Source organism: Lichenostomus cassidix, chromosome 13 (genome assembly GCF_008360975.1).
Source record: "Lichenostomus cassidix isolate B80296 chromosome 13, HeHo_3.0, whole genome shotgun sequence".
Lineage (NCBI taxonomy): Eukaryota > Metazoa > Chordata > Aves > Passeriformes > Meliphagidae > Lichenostomus > Lichenostomus cassidix.
Genome location: NC_139494.1, coordinates 10,065,120 through 10,091,577, shown reverse-complemented (window position 1 = coordinate 10,091,577; position 26,458 = coordinate 10,065,120). Strand labels below are relative to the sequence as shown.

General features: G+C 43.1%; 1 protein-coding gene across 4 annotated transcripts; it reads left to right on the top strand.

Moving 5' to 3' along the window:
- The first annotated feature begins 18,270 nt into the window (after positions 1–18,270).
- On the top strand, positions 18,271–22,271 carry SMIM32 (small integral membrane protein 32). Of its 4 annotated transcripts, none has more exons than XM_085073581.1 (2): positions 18,271–18,447; positions 19,565–22,271. In XM_085073581.1, the coding sequence occupies exon 2, from the start codon at positions 20,263–20,265 to the stop codon at positions 20,581–20,583; it is 321 nt and encodes a 106-aa protein (XP_084929707.1). In that variant the 5' UTR covers positions 18,271–18,447; positions 19,565–20,262; the 3' UTR covers positions 20,584–22,271. The 4 variants fall into 4 exon arrangements, with proteins under 4 accessions (XP_084929707.1, XP_084929705.1, XP_084929708.1 ...); XM_085073579.1 differs by having other exon boundaries at positions 19,190–22,271; XM_085073582.1 differs by having other exon boundaries at positions 18,271–18,463.
- Positions 22,272–26,458: the final 4,187 nt, after the last annotated feature.

Genomic DNA, 26,458 nt, shown 5'->3' with positions numbered 1-26,458 from the left:
TGGTGTCATTTAGTGGATACTATCCCTGTGGTTCCCTCTTGGCAGTTTTTTATTGAACAGGCTTGTCCTCACAGTTTCTTACCCATCTAAAACTTTGTCTCTATCATTCTGCCTGTCTGAGTCTCTATTCAATGCTTTCCTGCTGTAGCTCCTCTTTTCCTGTCTCTCTTTCCCAGCCTGCTTCAGGGTGTTGGAGACTCTGTGCCTGTGTATCCTTTTCTTTTTCTTTTCCTTTCTTTTCCTGTTCATCCTGTTCTTTTTCTTTTCCTTTCCCTTTATTTTCCTGTTTCATTTCCCAGCTTGGTGAGCAATGGGGACAGTCAAGTGCTTCTGAGCACTTGGGACAGCTGCCACAGAGCAGCAGATTTACCCCCAAACCAGAGCTGATCCTCACAACCACACACTCCAAAACATGCAGCAGGAGCTAACACAAGGCTGCTTGGTGTATCTCCATTAATCATCTTGCCCTCCTCCCATCTGCCACATCTTTGCCTTGCTCTGGCTCACCCAGCTCCCAGTTTGATAGCACTCAGTGCAGAAGAGCAAATTGAATCCAACCTCTCAGCACAATCTCCAGCATCTGCTGTTCCACACTGGAATTCCAGCACAGGCTGCTCAGTCCCAGCCTCATCTCCCTTGTTTGTACCACAGTTCCCATTAGACCAAATGGAGAGCATAATTAATTAATTTGTACCTGAACTTGGAAGTTTCACATGCATGGTTAGAAATGATCAAAACAGCTCTGCTCTGTGTGGAAACACCTTTTGACTATGTCTTCTCATTATTTGCAGGGCAGCAAAGCCAGGAGCCCCAGCTCACCCTGGGAGCTCATCTCTGCAGGTCAGGACCACATGAGAAATGGAGGTGAATAAATGGAGAGATGGGAGAGAAAAACAGGGAAAGATAGGCAAAATTCCCTGGTTTATACCATGTGTTCCTTTGAATAACACTTATATAAGTGTGGCTTTCACTACTAACATTTTTTAAAAGCTACTAACGTTTAAACACAAGTAAATAATCAGAGCAGTATGTTTACCTCCATCAGACTTGCCTGGTTTTTATAACAGAATTTTTCAACCGTTTGCACACTTTAAAGAAGATGCTTTTAAAATCATAACCACGATGTTTGATTTATCCCAGATACTGAGGCCAGGGTGTTTTCTGGCACAAGAGCCAGGGCAGGAGGAGGCAGCACTGGGATCAGGCAGCTCCAAGCACTGTCTGAGGAAGAGGGTGAAGTCCCAGCAGCCCCAAATTGCCCTTTGATCCCACACCCAGCTGTTTCCTGGGTTTTTCCATGTGTTTCCCCTGGGGAATACCTTGTCCCTCACAGCCTCTGTGTGCATTGACCATTCATGGATTTCAGCAGGTAGTGGTGCACAGCAGATCTCTAAACAAGACATGATTGTCCTCTTTGTACTAAAAGCTCAGTGAAATGATGAGCCTGGATAAAGTAATGGAAAACCTATTATCCACCAGCCCAATCCCACTTCTGCTTTCTTTTGGAGGATGGTACGTCAGGCATTCACTTATTTAACATTCATTACTTTTTCTGGAGCCCAGCTGTGTTGGCTCTACCCCTCATTTCTTCCCTTCACAGTGCAAATCATTTCGATGCCTGCATAGCTCTGAGACAAAGCAGCCATTTCTTCCTGCACTGCTCAGCCTGGTCCTTCTGCTGGAGATAATTCATGTTCCTCCTGTTCTCATCCATCCCTGGAAAGGGGGAGGGCTGGGCTATGTTTAATAAAAAATATCTTATACTGTTTACTGACCAAAGAGTTGTTCGACAGATGCTCCATTCTTTAGCTATGCTTAAATTATTCCCCAAGCAAACAATACAAACTGCACACTTCATCTTACCCAACACAAAAATAAACAGAACACGCAAAATATATAGTTCTGGTTTAAGTTCTCATATAAAGAACACTGATTTCTTCTTTGCTTAAATATTTTCTGCATAATGTTTGCTCGTTAATTTATTCTTTCACTGGCTACGACAAATTAAATGTCAGAATCTGTTTATTTTATGAATTTTTAAGATTAATAGTGAGTCTCCTATTTCAGCTTAAATAATGTTGTTGATGAGATACCTCTTGATGGATTGTGTAAATAAAGCCAGATACAGAGATTAAAAAAATAAAACAAGAGCTAGAGTATTTTTCCCATTTTTCTTAGTTTACCAAAAAAACAAGTGAAGAAAGTAAACATCTCTATTTTCCCTAAAACTTCTCTAGTGTTTGGGTCTGTTGTAGAGGTAAGAAAAGACACTACCTGCAAGATTACCACAGATCTGCTTTGCTACTTTTGGGTCCTTCCTACCACATCCCACTGTGTCCTGGCTTGGGTGCAGCCAAGAGGCAGGAGGGGATGGGGTGAGGCTGGAGCTGGGGTGTCCCAGGGCTCTGCTAACAACCCCCTGCATCTCCAGGATGTCCCAAGCTCCTGGGGCTCCCATGAAACCAGACTGGCTGGAGCCACTGTGACCAGTCCAAACCACAGAGCTCCATTCCTTCCAGCCAGGGCCATCCCTGGATCAGCTCTGCCCATCCTTGGACAAGCCAACACATGCAGTCTGGCACTCAGCCCAGCCTCACGGGTCATTCCTGCAGAGCACTACACATACTCCATAAAGACAGATTAAAAACTAGATAAAAATCACTTTTCACCTTGACCTTTGAAATATGGAGCTGTGTCAGACACACCAGACACTGATCCAGATCTCATCTGGAGTGAAAGTGCCCACAGAAGGATCTGAGCCATCACCCACCATGGCCCTTCATCCTGTACCAGCTCACTCTGGGCTCTCCAGGGCTGCCACATAGCTTGAAATAAGATCCTGGGCAACACTATTCACATGCACTTAGTATAAATATTTCCCACTAATTAAATAATTTGCTCACAAGCTGTAAATGGATTAAGCCTGGCAAAGACCTTTCGTATCTCTAAAGCCACCTTATGTTAATTCACAAACAAATTATACCAATTTATTTCACACAAGAAGGCAGAGGGAGTAAGAATCAATTTAGGAACATCCTGGCACTGCCAGGAGCTTCCTATCATTTTCCCTGCAAAAGCAGATGTTGGGCTGTTTTCTTGCTTTCTCAAAGCTAAGAAACAAAGCAATGTTTAACACAGGTCTCTAAAGCCCCAGAGCTGCCATCCACCTGCTGCCAGCAGCTCCTGTCAATTGCCGTGTGCTTGGAAGGATAAAACCCCAAATTTTTGTGTTAGGATTTTTGTAACAGGGTCAGGGACAAGCTCCTGCCTTGCTTTCACTGCTGGCAGATTTAAATTTTCAGCAGCAATGAGTGGAGGGGTCGATGGGGTGTGCAAGTCACATGCTGCAGCAGGGCTTCACCTGGGGACATGTCAATACTGGCTTTTCAGATCTGTCTCACCATGTCACTTCCCACCAAATGTATTTAAAGAGAAGTCAAACAAAAGAATAAAACATCAGGGAATTAATGGGTCTGATTCATGGGGGTGTTTCTCCAGATTTAGGCAATTCCACTCAAAACTGTTCTTCAGAAATGCAGAAAAAGTGAATGCAGGGACCAGCAGTATGAGCAGAGACATTTCTGTGAGCAGTGATGCAGGAGCAGTGACACAGCCCTTGAGGGGAAGAAAGGATGCAGGTGGAAAGAGAAGAAAGGAGGAGATTGCCTCCGTGTATCAATTTCTAATTCAATGAACAGATTGACAAAATGGGGAAGGCCTGGGGGTAAAGAACTAACCCTGTGGCTGTTGGGAGCTCTGCTGTCCCTGCTGGGATCAAGGGACAGGGTCTGGTGGGGCTGCTGGGCTCAGCAAGGGCACAGGAGGGTGGGTGGGGAGGGATGGCTGTACAGGAGAAGAGATGCCCTCGAGGAGGGATGGAAAGTGCAGCTCTTCAGATCACTGGGATGTTTCTCTGGCTCTCAGTCTGTACAAACCACTGGGCTGAGGGTGGAGCAGTGACAGAGCCTTTTGTTTGTGCTCTCAGTCTGAGGATGAAAGGGCATCTTTGGCCACTGAAGGGGCAGCAGTGATGGCACTGACACGTTCCTGAGGGAGACAGACACAATACAAAACAACAGTTTCTCACAGCAGAGAATTATTAGGCTCTGCAATCTTATTGTAGCAGTGAGTATTTCTAAAGCAGCTGGAGAAATATGGTCTGATTGCTCTCCACAGCCAGGGGAGTGCAAATACTCCTGATTTGGCAGCAGGAATGGAACAGCTGGGCACAGAAGTGTTTCTTCTGTTCGCCCAAGGCTCCTTGGAAAATCACATCTCTGCCACACCTGGAGGGCTGGATAGACACCCCCAGGTACAACCTGCCCCAGTGGCCACTCTCCAAATGAGACATGGGCCAGAGGAGTGGTACAGAACACAGAATCATAGCATGGGTTGGGTTGGAAGGGATCTTAAAGATCATCCTGTTCCAACCCCCTGCCATGGGCAGGGACACCTTCCTCTAGGCCAGGCTGATCAAAAATGGTACCAAAGCTGACAGGATCCATATAAGAACAGTCCCTTCATTTAAATAACACTCTTACCAAAGTTCATTTATTATCAGCAGCAATGCTAAGAGGGAAGGAGCATCTCTTGGAGCTTCTTCTCACTAAGAAATTCCAAGCTCAAGAGAAAAGACCTTTGTAACTGAGACAAAGAGGATTTACTTCAGTTCTTTTTGTATCCATGTAGGTTGCTGAGTCTTTTCTCTGTGAATTAAAATAGATCACTGAGCTCAGGACCTCTTCACAGTCTTCTGGAATTAGTTCCATTGACAAGTGATGGAAATATTCCATTTGGGCAAAGGATTAGGAGAAGATACACAGACTTGGAGTGAAAACTAGCAGCACATATGAACAAAACTATGATCTCTCCAACCTGCCACCAAGGCTGCCGCCAGCAGCGGGTTCAACCAGCTGCTGGAATGGGTCTGTTGCACTTCTCTGGACTGAGAGGGGAAAGTCCAGCACTCTCTCTTGTTCCTGGGAATTGGTCATGTCAGGAGACATTGCCATGAGTCTGCTCTCCACTGATGGACTGAGCTGCTTGAGGGCTCGGGGTTTACCAGCAAGGGAACTGGCACGTTCAGGGCTGGTTCACTGGGACTCAGAGCTGGAAAACACTTCCAAAATGCACTGAATAGAAATATAGATCAGGAGAAGAAATACACAATAAAATGACTCTTCAAATATCACTGTCGATGGACCCAGTATCGTAAATGGGAAAATTTATGGCATGTTTGCTTGTGAAAGGCATTATTCTGTGAACATTGGTATGTTTTCTTCTGCAAGATGGTATATCACAGACCTATCAATGCAGGCCCCAAGGTAGGAGCAACACAGAATTTCTTGAATATCAAAATATACAATCATGCATTGCCTCCAAAGGCAAAAAGATCACTTGGCATTGCATAACTACAGCCTCGTTATCTTTGTGACTTAATTATTATTTTTACTGCAGAGCTTTTCCCAGTATCAGACCCACAGTCATCTCTAAGTAAGAGGTTTATATTCCCCTTCCCATAAATCAAACTTGGAACAAATAAAATTTTGTGAAATGTTGCTGACCTCCTGCTGTTGCCTTTGCATTAGCTTGTCCCAGCGAAATCCCCGTGTGTCCTCTCGGACAAACACTTCAAATCCTTCCACCAAAATTACACACTAAATTTGCAGCCCCTTGTTTTTTCACTGTTCCATTAGAGAGTAGAAACAGCAGAAGGCTTATATAAAGTGACCCCAAAACATGAGAAACTTGCAACCTCTGCAGAGATCATCTCTGAACTTGAAAAAGGCTCAGTTAGTTGACTAACAGAAACATTTACCCAGCTCGAGGGAAAACACTCAGCCACAGATTTTTATCTAACAATGTCTCTAGTGACAGTTTAACATGGAATTTGCACTCAAAGGGATAATTTAACTTCAACAAGCTTTTCCCACAAAGAACACTGAAAATTGCACTTTCTCTGGTCGATGGATGCTTTCATTGTTTCTGGTATAATGTTCTCCCAGTGTATAGAAGATTACTCATATTTTGTTACTCATATTATTTACAGACATAGGTCCCAACACATACACAGGTATTGTGTTAGCACTGAGATACTGGAAAGAAAAACTGCTGAGATTTCCACCTCTGAGAGAGAGAGAGGTTTGAACCAGTTCCCAGATGTCACATGACAGTTAAAATAGAACTATACTCATGTTTTTATTCAAATAACTACTCTAAAATTACAAAAGATAAGTACTACCTTTCAGCATGAATAAACTTGAATACGTGCTAAAAATAATCCCACATTAACTCCTGAAGTCGCTGCCTTCTGGAAGGTGTAAATGGATGGAGTTTGCTATTAGATGTTTTACATAACCATATGTCAAAAAATTCAATAGAGTGAAAATTGCATATCTGAAAAGTGAATCTGCAGCATTTTGAGAGGTAGTGTCACTTATTTTTTTAAACAGCAACTCAAGTCTTTTATCTAAGGTGAAGATTTTTGATGCAAATCATTCTTTTACTCTGGTGGCATAAAAATTTTAGGGGATGGACAAAGAGGTCTGGAACACAGTTTAGGGATTAAGGTACAATTCTCTCACCCGCCTTACAACTGCTTGTACTTACAAGTGTGAGTAGCCCTGATGGAATCAGGGAACTCAACTGCAGAGTGAGTGACAACTCAAAACGAGGAGGACAAGCAGTGTCTGAGCCACTTCTAATAAATATCCTCCAGGGGCAGATTGTGGTTTCATCTATAAACCAGTGTCCTCCCTTCTTTTATTTTTGCATATCACTACAGATGTTTTACCTCAGCCAACTGGTAAGAACAGCATAGGACATTACCTTTTGGCTGTGCTGACATGGAAGATGCTGAGGCTCCGGCAAGCTCAGAGAGGAGTTATTTACCATATCCACTTATTTCTTATAAAGTTGTCTCAACACAAAGTGTGGCATGGGGTAGAAGAATGGCACAGCAAGGCTTCAACAGCTGTTTGGGAGTTTCTTGAGGAAGGGCAGTGCTGGGCTGTGTGTCTTTCTCATAACTTAGAGGACAATTTTCAGCCTTGATTCAGGCATTGCTTTCAGAAAGTAACACTGCTGAGACTCAACAGGAGAGTGTTTGGAACTGTGAATAATAAAATATGTATTAACCAAAGTACAGCAGATTGCAGCCTTTATTCCTACAAGGTACAGCACAAACAGCTTCTTTCTATATGCAAGGGTGAGATCTGTAAATCAACATAAAGCAATACAATAAGCAGACAAAACACAGCACAAAATGAATTTTTAAGTACTAACTAAAGAATTTGAGAACTACTGAAAATGGCAACTTCTGAGCATTTAAAACATGGAAGGTTATGCCTTACTAGAACAGAAGTCTCCAGGATTCATTATTTGGGCTATAGTGCCAAACAGGATCTGTAAATACCTTGGCCTTTACTCTGCTACTTCTGTACACATCTTAATTGCAAAGACATCTATTTTTTAAAATAATGGTATGTATTATTATAAGACAGTTCTACTTCCCAACAGTATAGTGGTATCCAAATTTCAATCAGATAAATGTGCAAAGAGACTCTTTAATGTTACTCAGAGTTTCCGTGTCAGGGAGGAAATTACATACTGGACCAGTTCCCAGAGAGAGTTTGTAAATTCATTCAGGGTCCCTAAACACTGTGCATGTGAGCTGCTTTTCCAATATGTCACTAGGCTCAACTACACTGAATCATTTTGGGAAAAAAGATTCCCTGTAGAAATCCCAGGAGTGGATAGCCTTTCCAACAGAGTCTTTCCCTGAAGTGTCCAACTCAACATCCATAACTGGGAGGACAGACTGACTTAATTTTTCATTACTGAGATCTATTCAGTGCATAACTTCACAGTTCTCCCTGCTGTAGGTTTGTTCTGCTCGGATGACTTCACCCTCTAGAAGTATAAATGCCTGCCTCATTTGGACATCAAATACCACGCATTGGGGGTGGGAAGGTTTTGAAAGTCCACAGCTTACCCTTCTGACATGCATCAGAAATTTTCCCTACTCCAACTGGAGCACAGAAATCCCAGCACAGGCTTTCTTTTACAGCCAATCCCTGCAGTCACACATTTGTAAATCATTCTCAGCTGTGGATATTTATGATTCAAACATCTCTTCTTTTATCAATAAACACCCTTCAAAGCCGAGCTTTTGCTCTGTAACAAACTTGAATTCAAGAAGCAAATTTTAGGCGTTTTTTAAGATCCAAACAATATGAATGTACAGTCAAGAATCTTTATCTTTGCAATCAGTCATTTACCATCATTTCCCTTCTCTCTACTTTCAAGTTTTGGCAGAACTGCATGATTTTATATCTTACATAATACAGACTGGATAATTACCAAATGTCCCATATGTTGTAGGTCATTCCCACAGCTGTTGATGCTTAAACTCTTTCCTCCTGTTTCTCCATGAGCAGGCATCCTACCAAGTTTTGATGCATACAATAGGTTGGGTAGAGAAAAAGGATTCCTTTCCAATAACAAAAAAAAAAAAAAAAAAAGGAAAGCTCTGAACCACCAGAGCAAAACATTTTAATTAGGCTGATAAATAAATCAGTCCTAAAAAGTACCAAAATCTTTCATGAGATGGCAAAATTTATCCAGCTGTGAATTGGAGGGGTGGATGCTGAGGGCAGCCTGGAATCTGGAGCAGAGACAGGAAATGAGACAAACAGCTGCAGGAGAAGAGGGGTTATTTTATTTACATGAGGCACGACAAGCAGCACAACCTGTGACACATGGACTCACAAGGAAAGTCACCATGGCAGGACTGGCAGTGATTGACACTTCAGATCCTGAGGTACAGAATTGCTGAGGCTCCAGCAAAAGCCTCATGTTTGGGGGAAGGTAATGAGAGCATTTTGAGAGCAAAGTAGGTCATGGCTCAGCGGGAGAGGCTCCTTGTCACGTCAAACTATGAAGATGCACAGCTTCCAAGAGAGTTTCTTTATTCCTGCAGCTGTTTTGTTTAGCCAAGTATAATCTGTATTTTAAGGCAAACAAGATGGTAGTAACTTATGGGTCACCTCACTCTCTTGCAAGGGTTTTGTGAAAGAGGAGAGTGATTGCACTGCCTCACTAGAAAAGATGGTGATTTGAGTAAAGTAAGCTGAATTGTCTGAACAATATTCTGCAAATGAGTGAAAAAAATTGTATCAGAGAACAAAGGATGAGTCACATGGAATTACTCAATAAGAAACAGCAAGTCAACTTTCACAGGATTTGGGTAGTGTGGATATCTCCTGAAGTTATGCTTCACTGCAGCATCAGTCATGATGGAAACGAGACACACACAGCGATGAAAATACCCTGTCGTTCCATAAGTGGAAAATTTCAGGTGACAAATACCAAAGCAAAACTCAGTCACACTGTATTTCTGATAGCTCATGTGAGCTCTGCACAGTGAGCCCAGAAATCTCCCAAAGAAGCCTGAGTGGCAGTGATGTTTTACCCACTATCCCATCAGGAACAAGGGACTGATGACAGGAATGATTGAGGCTGGATTTTGACACTTGAGCATACATAGAGTAGGTGTAGAAAAGATTACAGTTATGCACACAGATGGAAGAAGTAGATCACTGGAGAACAGAAGTGTGACAGTATTAAGACAGATAAAGTAATTTATTTTATAGGAAACGATTACACAGTTGAGAATCGTGGGGTGCTTTCTTTTCCATCAGAGTGAAGAGGAAAGAATATCTGATTTTATTCCACATGATCCACAAGATGTGTCATGTGCTCCTGATGGAGTCAGAGACATAAAATGGTTTAGAGAGTGGGTGAACATTTGGATTTCTACCTGATTGACAATGTGCAAGTCAGGGAATTGGCCCAGCATCAATGAGTATCTCATTAATTTTGGCATTAAATACTGTCAACACAGTGAGGAGAAAGTCATGTAACAGGCTCAGAATCAAGACATTGCCATATATTTGAAGAATCAGCATTGAAATTAATATAATTTCACTAATTCCCTGTCCCAGGATTTGCCCTGTGGAGGCTGGAACAACTCCTAAGTTTGGGATGGGTTTTTTTTAACCACTGTTTCTCAGTTACCATTTGATCTAGCAACCAAACACAAAAACCCCCAAAACTCTGCTGGCAGTCACCCAGTGGGAATCACCTTGATGTTGGCAAGAACTTCCACCCAAATCTGGCAAAATATGGTCTTCTGCTCTAAATTACAGGATCTTGTATTGCTTTCCAGCAGTGACATGCACAGATCAGGAAATATTCTGCATTCAGGTGCTAATGCTTCTGTCTTCTGCACCAAGTTAAGGTGAGCACAAAGCAGGACTGATTCCTAGCAGCAGAATGGTTTTTATTCTTTGTATTCCAGCATGCTGAGGCCAAATCCTCTTTCATGGACAACACAGGAGCTCTGCAGAAATTAAAATATGAAATCTGAAATTCTACTTGGACAGGATGGAAGAAAATAAGTGTTGAAGGAGGAGAAGCAATTTGACGTAGCTCAAAATTATTTCAGAAATTAATTGACTTTGAAGTAATTGGCAATGCTATCTAGGCACCAGGTAGGCAATTATTAATTTTATAAAGTAAGAGTTCTAAGGGATGTTGAAATTGGAGGGCAGAACACTTGTACAAAATATATGGTTTTTCCTGCTAGTTTTCCATAATGTTATCTGTAAAACACATACAGAGAGTACAAAGGCATCAGAGCCTTTCAAAGCCTTTTGTGTATTCTACCTCTGCACATTAGAGGGGGAGACATTAAGAGTTGAGCAAATCATCAAAAGAAATGCATGTGCCTAAATTCTCTTTGTTTGAATAGCCTCCATATTTTCTGGAGATCCAAGTCCAGAGACAGCAGATGGTTGTTTTTCTCAGATATTTAGGCACCTACACATGCAAATAGGTGGCGAGCAGTATTTTCAAGCATGTCCAAACACTTCATCCTCTAAATAACCATTAAAAATATTGATGCAACATTTTCATCCTACGGTTTTTTCTAAAATACCAAAGGAAAAAAATACTTCTGTAGAAATTTGTCAGTAACTGAAGAGATGAGCACAGCCAGGCTACAGAGTGGGCACTACACAGATCTGGGATAATTCTGCCAAATGCAATAGACAGTGGAAAGGGATGGCAGAAGCTCTAGGAACAACCTGACACTGGGGGTGTTAAAAACTGTAGTTAAAGAGAGATGAAAACTACAGGCAAATTTAGTTGTATTACAACCATGTATTTAAACATCTCCTTCCCTCCCTTCTTTCCAGGATTCCCCAAAACTGAATGGGCACACAGAAATACACTTGGGAAGGGTGATTTGAAGAAGTTCAGTTGAAATTTGCCCTATAAAAATTCAGCAAAGAGTCTTGAACCACAAAAAGAGAAGATGGAAGAAGTTCGAAAAGGAGAAGATGAGAAGTATAAACACTAAACAACAATACCAAACTTACCCCCCCTTTTCTAGGAATGTGGGTCTTGTGTAGCTGAATGCCAGCAGAGCTCTCTGATAAACCAAACAGCCTGTGATGGGTTCTGCTGAAGAGGAATAGGGTGTTACTTCCATTCTTAAGGAGAATTCATGTTAAGAACAATATATGATGTTTTGTTGTAGAGATAATTTTTTAGAGTCCTGACACTTCAGCAAATTAGTTGATAGCAAAATATAAAAGAAGATGGTCTTGGGGAACAATTAGGGAGTTTTAAAATGCAACAAAAAGTTACAGGGAAAAATCTCTTTGCTGTAATTGATAGTTTCATCTCAAAGGGAATTAACAGAATTTTATGACTTTGATCTTCTAGAGAATGAAGTTCTTTGCTTCATTAGTCATTTTGCTTCAGTTTCAGTGTGGATGCCACAAGAGAGAAACCCCCAGCCTTTTAAAATGGGCAATCCTCCTGTATTTCTCACAGCTGCCCTACTGAAATTCCGTTCAAGGGTTCAATTAAAGAGATTTTTGTGGCAGAAAATCCATTACAATTAATGAGCATTCATAATTAATGGCTGGCCTGATGTAGCCTTTGAGAAGGATCACAGCTTTTCTCTTTATTATCTTAATGCAACAATTTCACTTATGATCACAACCTTTCTCCCTACTTAAAAACTTAGCAATGGGTTAAATGATAGCAGGAGTTAGGTAATTCCACTATTAACCAAAGTTAAAAGCTCTTTGGTTCGCTGTTCTCAGAGACTGTACTAACTGTTCTGATTATAAAGCATGAATTTTAATAACAATACTGTACTGTACTCCTCACCTGCATAGGTTTAGAACTAATTAAAATACAACAGGAACATATTTGTCTCTATCTAGGCAAGGAACATGACTGAGTAAAAACATCTTCTTCCATCACCTCCAAAGAACCATCTCTTGCAAACACTGCTTTCCTCTGCAAAGTGAAAAATTAGGTGAAGTTTTGCTTTACTAATGGGAGAAATTAGTTGCAAATATTTCTATTTGCTTTATATTTCATGCAGCTTTACGAGCACTGTTACAGACGTGAAAAAGATAATATTGTTTTTCTAACTGATAGTGGGGTTTGAGTTTTTCAAATTTATTTCCCTGAAATTACGGCAATGAAATCAAACCCAATTTGTTTGCTCCATGAATCAGCAGATGTTCCAGAAGCAGTGAGACTGTAGATTATGAAAATAACCCTTGTCACACCCTGATAGATTTTATTTCTAGGTGTATTCAGTGAGCACCAATCTCAGGCTAGCTTTGCCGAGGGCATTCTGCAGCTCCCCTGGGCTGCCCAGCGAGCACCAGGACACCCCATGCTCCTGGCTAAGCCATGGATCTCCTCTCCAAGGCTTCCCAAAGCACTGCCTGCTCCACACGCTGCTCTCCCATCCCCTCTGACAGCCGTGGGCAGAACCTTGCCTTGATTACTGATAATTACAGCCTTAGGCGATGGGAGCCGAAGACACGGAGCTGTCAGAGCTGGGGAAGGACGCAGAGGACGCAGAGGATTCACAAGGATGAGCTTTGCCAGCCACGGGGATGAGTAAGAGTGGATTCCCCCCCTGCAGACACTGACAGCTGAGCTTCCCACTCACTGAGCTTTTTCTCTTCCATCCCTGCAGCTGGGCTTGCTGTTCTTCTGGCTCACCCCTAAGGTCTGGCCAGCAACCTCCCCCAGAAACAAGGAGAGGGTGCTCCAAGGTTTGTGGAGAGACAGAAGCCTGGATCACCAGGAAAATGGGGTGATTTCATCTGGTTTGAGGCTGGGTCAGCTCCAGGCAGGGGCATTGCATTGTCACTTACATAATAATATATATCTGAAATACAAAGTGCTGACAAAATGTATATTAAATCTTTCTCTGGGATTCAGACACCACTACAGAACAAGAAATTAGCAGACACAGAAACCTGAGGTGCAGGTCTAAGAGCCTTTTGTCTCCCTTTTTGGGTGAATATCTTCAGTGAGCTGTGAGTACCTTTGAGATCAGCTTGGCTGAAGGAATGGAAATGGCAAATTTATCCTTTCCTTTTACATCTGCAGGTTGTTTTAGAGAGCAGAAAAATAGGGAAGAGATTGCTTTTCTCAATTGTTGATTTCATAAAAAGAAATTGAAAAATTATTTTGTTCTGCCACTTTTACATATGATTTACTTTAGTTTGGGACACAAACAAGATTTCAGCTGATGGAAATCTCATCTCTGCTGAGGACAGACCATCCCCTGCTATGGGCAGGATTCCTGTTTCCAGAGGTGCTCTGGCATTTTAGAGAAGGTTTCTATCACAACACCAAAAAGACCCTGGAGTTGAAAACAAGCAATGTGATTTCTTGAGTCAGACTGTTCTGAATGACAAATTAGAAATCACAAAACTGTTTTTCTTTAGCAAGCAACACACAACCAATTAAACTTCCCAATTCCCTGGCCTGCTGGGGAACACTGCATTCAATTTTTCTTCAATTTTTTCCCAGTCATAGAGGGAAATATGTCTGAAAGCAGTAGCCAGCCACACTGAAGGACTGGTACTTCAGTGGGGTGATGGTTAACTTTCCAGAGACTGTCAATACCTTATTAGGATTTCAGCTTCCTCACTCCCAGGGTTCAGCTCCATCTTCCACCCTGTTTTAGGTGGTTCTGTAGTATTTTTTTTTTCTTTTAACCACATCAGAGCACCTTGCCACCTTTACTGATCAATCCTCTGGATCCCTGCAGGGTAAGAAAGTATTACCAAATCTGTTTTTCAAACCAAGGAGGAGGTTGCAAAATAGACATCTTGTTGCACAGAACATGATCAGAGATATCCAGGCTTGGCATGTTGGCAGGGAGGCAGGAGCACCCCTGGTCTGTAAAAAAACCTCCCATCTGTAGGTCCAGGGGGTCACCCAGGTTTAATAACTCACCTTATTGCTTGGTGATGACTCCCCTCAGAACTTACAATTAATAGCAGCCTTAAGGAAAACAAAGTAAAATCAATAAGCAGAGAAGAAAGAGGAGCCCCATGTCCCCAGCCTGTCACCTGCTGCCTGACAGACACAGCCACAGCTGCCCACCACTGACAGACCCTGCACAGACATTGCCAAGTCAGGAGGAACAATTTCTGACACCTGGCAGGTGAGTTGTAACTGCAAGAAGCCATAAATAGAGACAGACTTGGATAATAAAAGAACCCTGTGATGATCTGTGAAGCTTTCCAAACAATCCTTGGCTCATCCCAAATCCCTGATGCTGGCAAAATTAATGGAGGGAGAAGGAGGGCAATGCCAGAGGATTTCTACCTGAGAGTTCAACACTTTTTCAAAAGATGATGGAGACCCCCAGCCCCTCCTGATCTGAATTCCCTACAATGAAGTTAATATTACAGTTAAATGGGAACTTTTACAGCATACAGTGGAACAGGCAGGAGGGTTACACACCCAGGTGAGATGTGTTTCATGCAGCAGCCTGGAGAAAGACTCCTTTTAATCCTTTTGGGAAGAGACGTGAATAGGAGAGAGATGAAAAGCACAATTTAACACAATCTCCCCAAATCCACTTCTGATCCCCAGAAAATCTATTCAGGAAGGGACAGACATTGCCTTTTATTCTTATTGCTAGTTGGTAAGGGACTGCTAACACCAAAAGCAAAATGTATTCAAAACTGAAACCTTGTAGTGAGTTGTAACCCTTCATCCTTTCTTTTCTTGATTAAAATTCGACCCCCAGAATCCCCCTTTTCTCCTGGCCAGAGCTGGGCTGTGCAGAGCCCAGCACAGCATCCACAGCCCCTTTATTCCCAGCTCAGCTGACAAACCAGTGCTGTTTGACTAGAGATTAGTCCAAGGGTAAAGAAGGTTCCAAAGACAACCTTTCTCTACAATTAAACCTTTTGCTTTTACTTCCAGAACACTTTCCTGCTCATGTTCTATATGTGTTGATGTAGGGAAGCTGCATCCCCTGGAGCATCCCTGGATGCCCACCCACATGCTCCTGGCTCTATGGAACTCTGTTCAGCTGTGCTTTGCCTTCTGAATGCACCAAGGCAGGGACTGCTCAGAGGAAATGACAGTTCTTGTCAGGACACAGAGTCCATGCACAGACACACACAGCCTTTTGCTGTGGGGGAAGCTCTTTGCCCTGAAGAACCCCTCAGATGCTGCATGGAGCTGCTCGCCCTGCTGGAGCAGTGAAGGCAAGGCAAGGAGGCTGAGGTGCTCAAGTAACACTGAGAATCCTTTCCCTCCACCCACCTGAGCAGTGGCAAAGCCTACCGGGCTGGCAGGAGGTGTGGGGTGCTCATATCCCATCCAATGCCTGGGTGCATCAAAAAGCTCCTCCCAGCCTGAAGAACAAAGGATCTGCATGCAGCACTGCCCAACTGCACACAAGCTCCCTTTCAGAGAATCATACAGTGGTTTGGGTTGGAAGGAACCTTAAGATCATCCAGTTCCAGCCCTGCTGCCTCAGACTTCTCTGGAAACTTCCTAAATGCTCCTCCTTTAGCTGGTGCAAACATGGCCTGAGAAATCTAATGGCAGAAGTTAGTTTTAAATAACACACACAAGACCTTCTGAAATAAAACATTTTCAAGACTTCTCTGCACTTGAGTCAGTTTCTACAGGCAGCCTGCCCCATAATTAAGAACCAAAGGCAAAAACCACCACATTAGGTGTCTAAGTTTTATGGCCCTGCACTTAAAAATATGGCCCTTAATATCTGAATCTCAGGCACCTGGAAATAAGTATGTGCCTTTGGAGTGAACAAAAAGAGAAATAATCCTTGTATATTATTTTTATTTTCTTTCCTTTATACGGTTTTAAGCTGCTTTTATGCAGCACTGGAAAGTTACAGCCCGTGATTTGTTGCATTCTGGTCTGCTAATAGAAACATCCCCCTGACTGCTGCTCACTCTGCAGAGCAGAAGGATCGTAAGGCAGATTGTAAATGGTTGCATTACAGAGAAAGATAATGTTTCTTTCCACTTTCATTTCCCTCGGTTGGTATTTATCGTGGCAGGGGTTGCGTAAGCATAGGAGAGAGAGATCATGCATTATTTACCAGGCTGGGACTGGGGAAAGGCTCCAGCCTTTCCCAGCGTGGATGAGCTGCCAGCCATGCCCACCCACTAAGGTTTGTGTGGTGTTTGCTGGGAGCTTGGCTGAAGGACTGTTAAAGCAAATAGGATCATCCTGCCAGCCCGAGAGTGGTGGGGTTTGGGGCTGAGGGTGGCAGGCTCTGTCCTCCCTCCTTTCAGCTCTGGACAGTTTGTGTCATTATTTATTTCACACCATGGCAAGACTGCACCAGAACTGCCACAGAGTCACCTCAACCACCAACAAATTCCTTAAGGTCTGCCGGGGGTCTGGCACACCAGAACAAAATTTCTTGCTCTTGAGTGTAGCTGAGGGCAGACAAACCCAGAGAAAGGGGGACACAGGAGGAGGCAGAAGCCTTTCCAGCCCCAGGATTGTCCTCATGCTCCCACCAGGGTCAGAGATGCTGACCCAGTTTCTAAACGGGACAGGAAGTTGCAACACTTTATGGTTTATTATCATTAAACTCTAGGCAGTGTCAGAGGCTCTGTGTTTGTCATTGTAGTGCTACTGCCAGTGCACATAAAAAACTAACAAAATAAGCCACTAAATGTTGGCAGCCTTGGGAAAGAATTAAAAAAATCCCAAACACCAAGAAGCAAACCCAACAAAACTACTAAATAAGAAATAAGTTAATGAGGAAAAATTATAAGGAACTGAAGACTTTAAATGTTTTTCCAAATTAAGGAGAACAAAGGGAAAGGATCAGCTCTTATTTTTGCAATTAAGGTGTTATTTATGGCAATTTAGCTGTTTTAAGATTAAGCCTGGATACAGTGCTGCAGAAAATACATCTGATTTACTCCCAAGGCTTCTCATCAGTTTCTGTATGAATACCAGCCAGCCAGCCAAAAAGCAGGAGGAGTTCTGAACTCTCTGTGTGCACTCAAGGCGCCTGTAAAACACCCTGAGGATTTATCCCCACTCTGGGCAGCTGGACTGTGACCATTAGAAACAATCCTCAACCCACAGTGCTGGCACTGGAGCTGAGCTACTGCACCTTAGGGGCAGAAATCTTCCGAGAATGAGAGAGAACATTTTGTAGGAGAAAAAAGGGAAAAAATTAAGATCCTGGTTGTGTGTGCAGGTGAGGAGGGGTGGGAAGGGGATGCTCAGAGGGCACCCTGTGCTTGCAGGGAAGGAGCTCAGCCCCACAAGGCCGTTTGGAGGCACTGACTGGGCAGAGCAAACAGTCTCTTTGCCCTGTCCCATCCACAGGACTGTCACACCCTCCTCCAGGGACACATCCACACCCACAGGCTCAAGGGAGGCAGGGAGGGAGGTGGAAGATGCCAAGGAGCCCCTGGCAGAGCCCTTTCTTCTGCACCACACCTCTGTGCAGGGAGAAAATACACCAATGACCATGGCATCCCCATGTATCTTTTGTAGTATTTCCCCTGTTACAGAGTTGGTAATGTTTGCAGATGCCTTCTTGTTTTTTCTGCAGATTAATAAAAACAATAAAAGAAATAAAAACAATAAAAGAAATAAATTAAAAAAAAAAAAGGAAGTAAAGCTTCATAAACTCAAAAACACTTCAGAGAGGAGAGCTGAAGATGGGATGGTGCTGGGAAGACATTCAGCCTTGCCGTGCTGCTGCTCACAGACTCCCCTCTTTCAAGGAGACATGAAAGGAGACATTGCAACATGACAGTGGCAAACTGTGTGGCTCTGTTGATTTTTCCAACCCCCATGGCTGCCTGCCTCGGCATCCTGTTCTTTGAACCCACACAGAGTAAACAGGTGTAACTGCTGTGGCTCTGTGGGCAGATGCGATTCCAGGAGGAGCTCTGTGTGCCACAGGAAAAGCCCCTGCTGCCATCCTGGAGAGCCAGAGCACTTGGACTGGAAAAGAGGGGAAAGAGAAACAAAAATCAAGAAAACCTTTCACAGAGGAAGATGTCCTTGTGAGTGAAAGAGTCCCTGGGATTTGTAAGTAACCACACAGGTAATGGCTTTTCTGAGGATGGCAGCAGGAGGATGTGAACAGGGATGTGACAGAGATGTGTCAGTTTTCTAGCACCCCAGCAGAGAGCTGCTGGAGGCACAAGGGCTTTAACTGGAGCACCTGGAGCTTGGCAAGAGATGAGGAACACACTAACCAGGGCCTCAGAGAGTGTTGCAGGGATTGGATTTGATTTGATTTTATTCAAGTCTAACTGACCAGAAGATTTCTCATCTCTTCATTCACCCTCTCTCAGCAGAAACATTTATTATGCTAAGTGAAATGTTTAACCACTGGCACTGTTGGCTGCAACAGCTCATCATAAGCAGATTTAGTGTTTGCTGGGATCAGCACCCTGGGGCTGGAGATAGTGTTTCACCCTTTCCTCTGCCCACTTACTCCTCTCTTCCTCGCTCCTCTCGCCTCCAGCTCTGTCCCCTGCCCCTTTTTCAAGTTGCAATGCGTTAAAATAAAAGTATTAACGGCGCTTATCTGATGATTGTGAGAGTAAACTGGCAAGCAGCCAGGAGCTAATAGCAGCATAAAGCAATTTGCTGCAAAAAAGAATTAACATGCTAATTGTCAGGCTGGAGAGGGTGCTGGGGATCATGGAGTGGGGGAAGAAGACATTGATCACTCTAGATTTAAACAATAAAGGACTGAGGAAGAAAGAACGGTTTTGAAGCAATTTTAGTCTTTTTTGTCCCGTTCTCTGCTACCCTCCCCCAGCTCAAAACCTCCAGCCAGAGCCTCAGGCACTCACGGGAATTTATCCGAAGATCTCTTCCTTTTTAGCATCGTGTCACTGCCAGCTGCACCACGGGCTGCGGAGCTGGTCGGCAGCACCACGCAGCTCTGCCCTTCCTTCCCTTCCCTTCCCTTCCCACGGAGCGAGTGGCGCTGCCGGGAGCAGAGCTGCTGTCGAGGGGACACTCCGGTGTCACAGACCCTGCTCGGTCCCAGCTCAGCCGAGCACACAGGGGGAGCTTCCCAAAGCACTGACCCTCTCCCATTCCCAGGGAGGCTGCTCTGGTGTTTCTTTCTTGAACAAAGGGACGCTGCTCTCTTTTTTTATTTGTTGCTTTTAATTTATGTTTCTCAAAGCAAGGAAAGGAGTGCCTGGAAAGCTCAAGCGGAAAGCTCAGCCTCTTCAGCCTGGCTCCACAGAGCGCCGTTAACTGGGATTAAGAAAGTCAACTAATGCTTCCCAGCGCCAGGATTTCAGCAGCACGGAGCCTCCCGAGGCAGAGAACCGCGACGGCAAAGCCAGCAGCATCTCAAGGCGGCAGCTGCCTCTCCACGCGGATGCCGCTTAACCTCGGATTTATGTGCATCCCACTTCCGAAAATCAGCTGGAAATCCACCGTGCCTCCCCTTGGCGGACAGTGAGCGCTGCCAGGCGAAGCTGTGGCTGCTCCCTGCCCGGTGCCAGCAGAGGCTCTTCCCAACCCATGCGGGTGGAGCGGCGCTCGGGGCTCCCAGCGCATCCCCAGCCCGTCCCGGCTGAGCCGCACATGAGCCAGCGCATCTCCCCGAACCAGGCGTGCTGGGGCAGCCAGGGCCAGGACACCAGGTACCTGTATCATTTTTGATTAATATTTGTGGATGACTGCTGTAAATATGAGCCAAGAAGATTTAAAAGAAAGTCACTGAGCCATGCGAGAGAATTAATTTGCTTCAGACAACATGCGGCTGGTTTGCAGCCTTTTACAAGCAGGAACATTATTGCTTTCCTATGCCAAAGACTGACTGCGTTTGCCCTCCTGCTTTACTTCTACTGTGGAGGAAATTTAGGCAAGAACATGTATAGTGAATTGCTCAATTCAACCAGTGCCACTGAAGCTCACCTAATCATTCAGACCAACACGCCCTACCTGAGCAGCACTCCGAGACCCGTGAGCTCCTCCGCTCTTTACATGTCGACAGCCAGGGTGTTAAAAGAAGGGGAAATAAATAAGCCAGACCTGGTGACTTACATCATTATGTTTTTCTTTCTGTTCTTGACTGTGACATTCATTGTGTTCTTCATAAACTGCCAGCTGAAAAATTCTTTTTTTGCTACTCTTCCTTACGACAGATCGCTCAGGGAAGCGAGGAACCCGTGGAGGACACAAGCTGTCTGACACTTCTCATTCCAGCAGGAGCAGGCATCACAAACCTTGTGCAATAAGGAGTTCGTGCCATGTGCCAGTGCACGGATGTGACCCCCTTTAGAGCAATGGACAGGAGGAGATTGCTGAAAATTATGCTGTATGCCAATCTGGGTAGCTGTAAATAAAAAGCTCTGTTATGAACTGAAGAGAATGCTTAAGCAAATTTACACAGTTGTCGCAAAAAATTGCCCCGTGATTCCAGATTAAGCTCTGTGTGTATGCAAATGTCATCATCCACCCATTCATTGTCCATACAAAGATAATTGTATTAACAACAATCTCTGATTTGGGCATCTGGTGGAGCTTGTTCCCCCATGTTTATGAAACCAAGCATTAAATGTAAAAAAACCAGTGTATTTACCTAACAGATCCACATGGAGATGAGTTTACTTTCCAGACCCATTTTTCCCAACTGCTTCTGGAACTGCATGGTGATGCTGTGGGAGGCCTGCCAGGCAGGAGGAGAAACTGAAAAATGTTTGTTTAGACTTTTGATTGTCATTCTGTTAAGGGGGTTTTTGATGTTTGAATGCGTCATCGATCAAGTTTTAAGTTACTACTTATGTGAAACACTTATTCCCTAAGGAATTTATTTTCAGCTTTCATAAGCTACAGAGGAAATTATTTGCCACAGCATGAAACCAAAATAATCAGGATGGGAAGAAGTGGAGAGGGAAAATGAATATATTTAATATTATGTAAACTAATGAAAGGGGTGAGCAGAGTTTAGTACACAAAGTAGATAAGTTCTGAAAGCCATAAAAACCAGCTTTATAGGAATAGCTGCTTTACTGCACAGTATCCTCATTCCTTGTTCTTCATCTAAACCTGGCCTGACTAGAAGCATGAATTACCAGTATGGCAACAGCTTGATTCAACACTGGTCACTTGCAAACCCCACCATTTAAAATTATTAAATGTCTGATTTTGTTCTAAAAGCTTCTGCGTAACACTGATAGCTGACATGCTATTTTGTAGATGCTGATTTCTTGTAAACTTGCAGTTACAGGACAATTCCAGATCAAGCTGCACAAACCCTGGAAGAGTGTCCATAATTCCCACAAATAGTGGGTGAGTGGCTTTTTTTTTTTTTTTTTCTTTTTAAACCCAATGGCTCATCATTCAGGAGAATTGCAGCTATCCAGAAACACCCAGTCCTAAATCCTATTTTAGCTGTTTTGGGTATTAGATCATGTGAAATGGGATTCAAAGTGGTGTCAGATGCTGTGCTCCTACACCTGTTCTCGACCTGCAGAGCACAACAGAGGAGCTGTGTGTATATATGTGTACAGAACTTATTTCATCCAAATGAGGAGATTTTACAATACAACTACACACACATACAGGCTTGCACTTGACCCCACAGACAAAACGTGTATATATGGAAGTCTTTTTGCAAGCTTTTTCTTTCTTAACCCAAAATTTGCACAGCTGATAACAATTCTGTGTCATTGTCTGTTACCATGTTTTATTTTGCTCAAGTAAGCTAAACTACTACATAACAGATTTCAATATTTTATTTCTTGATATGTGGCCAATATTTCCTCTGAACCAAATTTAACTGGTGTAATTTCAAGCAGTTACTCTAATGTAGAAAGCAACAATAAATGCAAGTGTGTTTCTCTCAGCTCTTTTTGAATAAATCAAGTTTTATCAAATCAGGTATTTCTCATTTATTTTTCAGTAATGTTTTCAGCTACCAGCCATAATGAGTTGGGTCTAAGAATTTCTGCTGGCAAAAGCCTCAGAACCTGACAGAGCACATGTTGCATTCACTCTTTATTTTAACGACCAAGAATAACTCCAGAAAAATCCTATTTTTCTTCACAGCCTGGTTGGCGTAATACCTCAGAAGAACCTGTCATGCTGAGTGTGAATTGATTTTCTGGGAAAGCTTTTATGCATGCTCTGTGTTGGTCTCATCAATATCCAGGATCATTTCTATTGCAGAAGGAATTTCTATTAACGACATTCTGAATCCCACAAACCAGAAAGGTTTTGGTTGGAAGGGACCTTAAAGATCATCCAGTACCAACCCCCCTGCCATGGGCAGGTCATTTTCCAGTGCCAGGCTGCTCCAAGCCTCATCCAGTCTGGCTTTGAACACTTCCAGGGATGGGGCACCACCACAGCTTTTAGTCAATGTATGAAACCTAAGTGTAGAAAACATTCTGTTTCACCAGGCTCAGAATTCAAGCTGACCAAAAAAATCCAGTTTCCAACCACAGGCACAGCAGGGATGGACTGACAGGCATTTCTTCACTTGCTGGAACTGCTTTATTAGGGCACACCACCTGTGAGGTCCCACATGGATTCTCCATCCCCTCACCTTGCACCAGCCACACTCCTGCCCCTGACACAAACACACTATTCCCTGTGTCTTTTAGCAAATCCCACTTTCTCAATGTGCCTTTGGAAAGCCTCTGAATGCTGGCAGCAGCCTCCCTCCTCCTGATAGCTTTCCCTCAAGGCAGACTGGAGGTCAATACCCTGCAACACAAAGGGGAGTGAAACACCAGGAATCTGGGACGTGAGGCTGTGAGAAGCAGAGTGGTCCCTGCTCAGAGAAATTCTTCATTGTATGCTTTGCTTTCAAAAGAGGAGCAGCTCCTGTAACACTCTGAGGAACATCCATACCCCCAACATCCAGGGCCAAGTGCTCTGCTGAATCAGGAACTGCGTGTTAAACAAGGTTTTAACTCTCCCTCTGGACCAGGGAAACTCATCCCTTCCACCTGGAAGCAATGAGATGCTTTGAATCTAATGCCACCCTTTCAATGGATTATTATTATTATTGTTATTATTATTATTGTGATATTTCATTCCGTTGGCTTCAACCTCTTAGTCCATAGATGGTCTTGAATCCAGCAGAGTCCACAGGGAGTTTGCCACAGCATTGGTACTGAGTAACCAAGGAGAAACCACCAGCTCCAGGCTCCTCTGTGAGAGCATTCCATAACTGGGAGCTCACTCATCCCACTGCTCTGCCTGGGTTAACATTCTGGGGATAAAGCAGGACCCATATTTCTTCTCACATTTCCTGCTGTAAGTGGGCTTCCCTACAGGCATCTGTCCTCCTGCACTTCTCCTTCCGCTAACAAAAATCAAGAGCTGAGTGTTTTCTCCACCCCATGCCACCACAACTGCTGCCTGGAAAGGGCTCACCTGTAGGACTCAGGTCAGTCAAACTGCACAGCAAGACAAAAAGCAAAGAATAAATCCTAAGAGCTAAATATTCCACGTCTGTTTGGGGTGTCTCAGCCTGGTAAATAACCCATTGCTGCATGGCAAGGCTGTGTTGCATAATCACACTCTCCAAACTTGTGTCAAACCACAAGAGCCACAGCAATTTGTAACTCACTTGAAGATTTCTTTTAGCAGGTCAAAGCCCTGATTTCCTGGTTACAAGTGGGTGCCCAACTCCCACACAGCAGTGTGGTCAGACCTGATCCCGGCAGATCAAAAGGTTCAGGTCAGCTCTGCCAAGGCACTGTCCCCACTGAACACTGCTCTGCCCATGGTACTTGCTCTCCTACACCTTTTGAGAGCCAGAAGCTTTATCTACCTGATATCTGAAACCTTTAAAATAATAGAAGGTAAATCAGGCTGTGATGGTGAAAAGAAGAGAGAGCTGTGTGTTCACAGCACATTTATCTTTAGGAGGTTCTTTCTTCCAGAAACTACAGGTTGAAGTAGAGAAGTTTGAATGCTTTGAATCCATTAATCCATACAGAAAGTCTCCCAGGCAACAAGTTACAAAGTCACCTCAAGTCTTTTTTTCTCCTCTTTCCCTCATTTTTGCCCTCCTGGTATCATCAAATTCCTCCCTGCAGGGCTGAGTACCTTGCCAGGCAGAGCATAGGGTACCACTGGTGAATTACCTTCATTGACACAACCTGCTCACTCCTAAGCTTGCACTTCTAGGTTGAATATACTGTATTTACCTTAATTTCTTAGAGGAAACTTAAGAATTCCTTCTATAAAAATCTTTTAGTGAGACTGCTCACCAGAGACCTGAAATCTCAGAAAAAATAGTCTCTATTTGGCTCTTACAGGACAGAACCCATTTTGTCTTATTTTGTGTCTGAAGTCAAAGTCACACACACAGCTCAAGGCTGTCTCAAGCGGCTCCTGAGTTTGCCATCAGCAATTTCTCTAAAAGAGTTCAGAAAATCAGAATTTGCAGGAGTGACTCTGCTACACAGCAGGTCTAATTTAGTCCTGGGAAAAAAAATCTGTTATTGCAAACCACAAAGTTATTTCTCAAAAAGCAAATGGAAAAAGAAAAAATTATAAACAACAAAATAAATCTGGCCTTAGAACAGAAGACCTGCTAATTTAAAAGGTGTTTTTCTTCTAGTGTCTCACAGAGAAAAAGGAGCCCTGCAAGGAGCAGGAACACAGAATGGCTGAAGATGACCCAACAGCTTCCACCCCCCAGAACCTCCTCCTTCGACCCCCTCTCCTCACATCTCCATGGGAGTGAAGTAGTTTTACAGGGTTTGTCTTTGGGAAGCAAACTGTTATCTAAGTACACTTATTTCTGACCACAGAAGGAAGCTTATTTCAAAACTTCAGTCTGAAAAAAAAAAGGGATTTCAGGTTACTTTGGCTAGATACAGAATTGGTACTGTACCTCCAAATATCCCAGGAAGACCAGTAAGATTAAAAAAATTCTCTTCAATTCTATAAAATTATTTAAAACTTTTGATCATCAAGGTGGGGTTTTTTTTCTTGCTTTTTACTTACATAGAAAGCTATTCATAAAAATCCATTTAAAGCTTCTGAAAAGTAAACAAGCCACTGAAACACTTCGTCTGAGATCTTGCTCACAAATTAGACAGTATTATCTATGTAATACAATCATGGTAAATCTTCTTGGATTTTCATGGCAGTCATTGTTTTGGAAGCAAACCCATCAAAATAGTACAGGAGACACAGCAGATATAAAACAGTATCACGAGATTAATTAAAAAAAATTTTACCTGAGTGATTGGATTCTCACACTCAGAGGAAAAAAGCTCTTATTATTCAGAAAATGACAGAATTTCAGAGTATTACTGCAGGAAGCAGTCTGCTGGTAAAACTAAATCCCAAAGCAAGAAGCTCAGACAAGATGAAGTTGTATCAACATTTTCATTTCAGTTTTACACAAAAGAAATCATTTGTCATTTTGGAATTGGGATTCAGTGCTTTTGTACTCATCCTGCCAAATAAAGGTTTAATATATGCACACCACTTGTCAACCTCTGCTTCTGCAGTATCTCGGTAAACAAGGGAAAAGTCTTCTTCCCCTAAATCTTTATAAACAAGCTAATATTCAGCTCACTAAACTTCTAGATTTACATTTCATTGTAGGAGTACATGAGTTAAAAGAGGTATCTGAGCAGCTTTCATTTCATCAAAAGGCTGTTGGTCAGGAGTCCAAAGCTCAACACATTCAGACACAGTAAGAGTTGTTTAAAAACATTATGGTTTGCCACAATAGTAAAAAAAGAAACCAACCACCCCCAACAGTCACCAGATTGCTGAAGTCTGATAGATGAACAATTTTTTGTACCACTAATTTAATTATTTCTTTAAGTACTATCAAAATGATACCATTTTGGATGGCTGCATTCTAGAAGAAAAAAAACCAACTGTTTAAAATAATGAAATAATTTAGTCTGTGCTTCTGAGAGCACAGCAGCTTTTACTGGAAAGTATTTTTAAAATGAGTGGACCAGCTTTGTACAAGGAGGAATATGGACACAGAGAGGTATCAGCAGCAAGTTCCATGTGATGAATTAACCCTTGTAAACAAATACTTGAGACAGTCACAGACAAAGGAAATCAGAAGAATCTG

What these genes read in the sequence shown, in the direction of transcription:
- SMIM32 (XM_085073581.1), top strand. Translation starts at nt 20,263, where the DNA reads ATGTATAGTGAATTGCTCAATTCAACCAGTGCCACTGAAGCTCACCTA.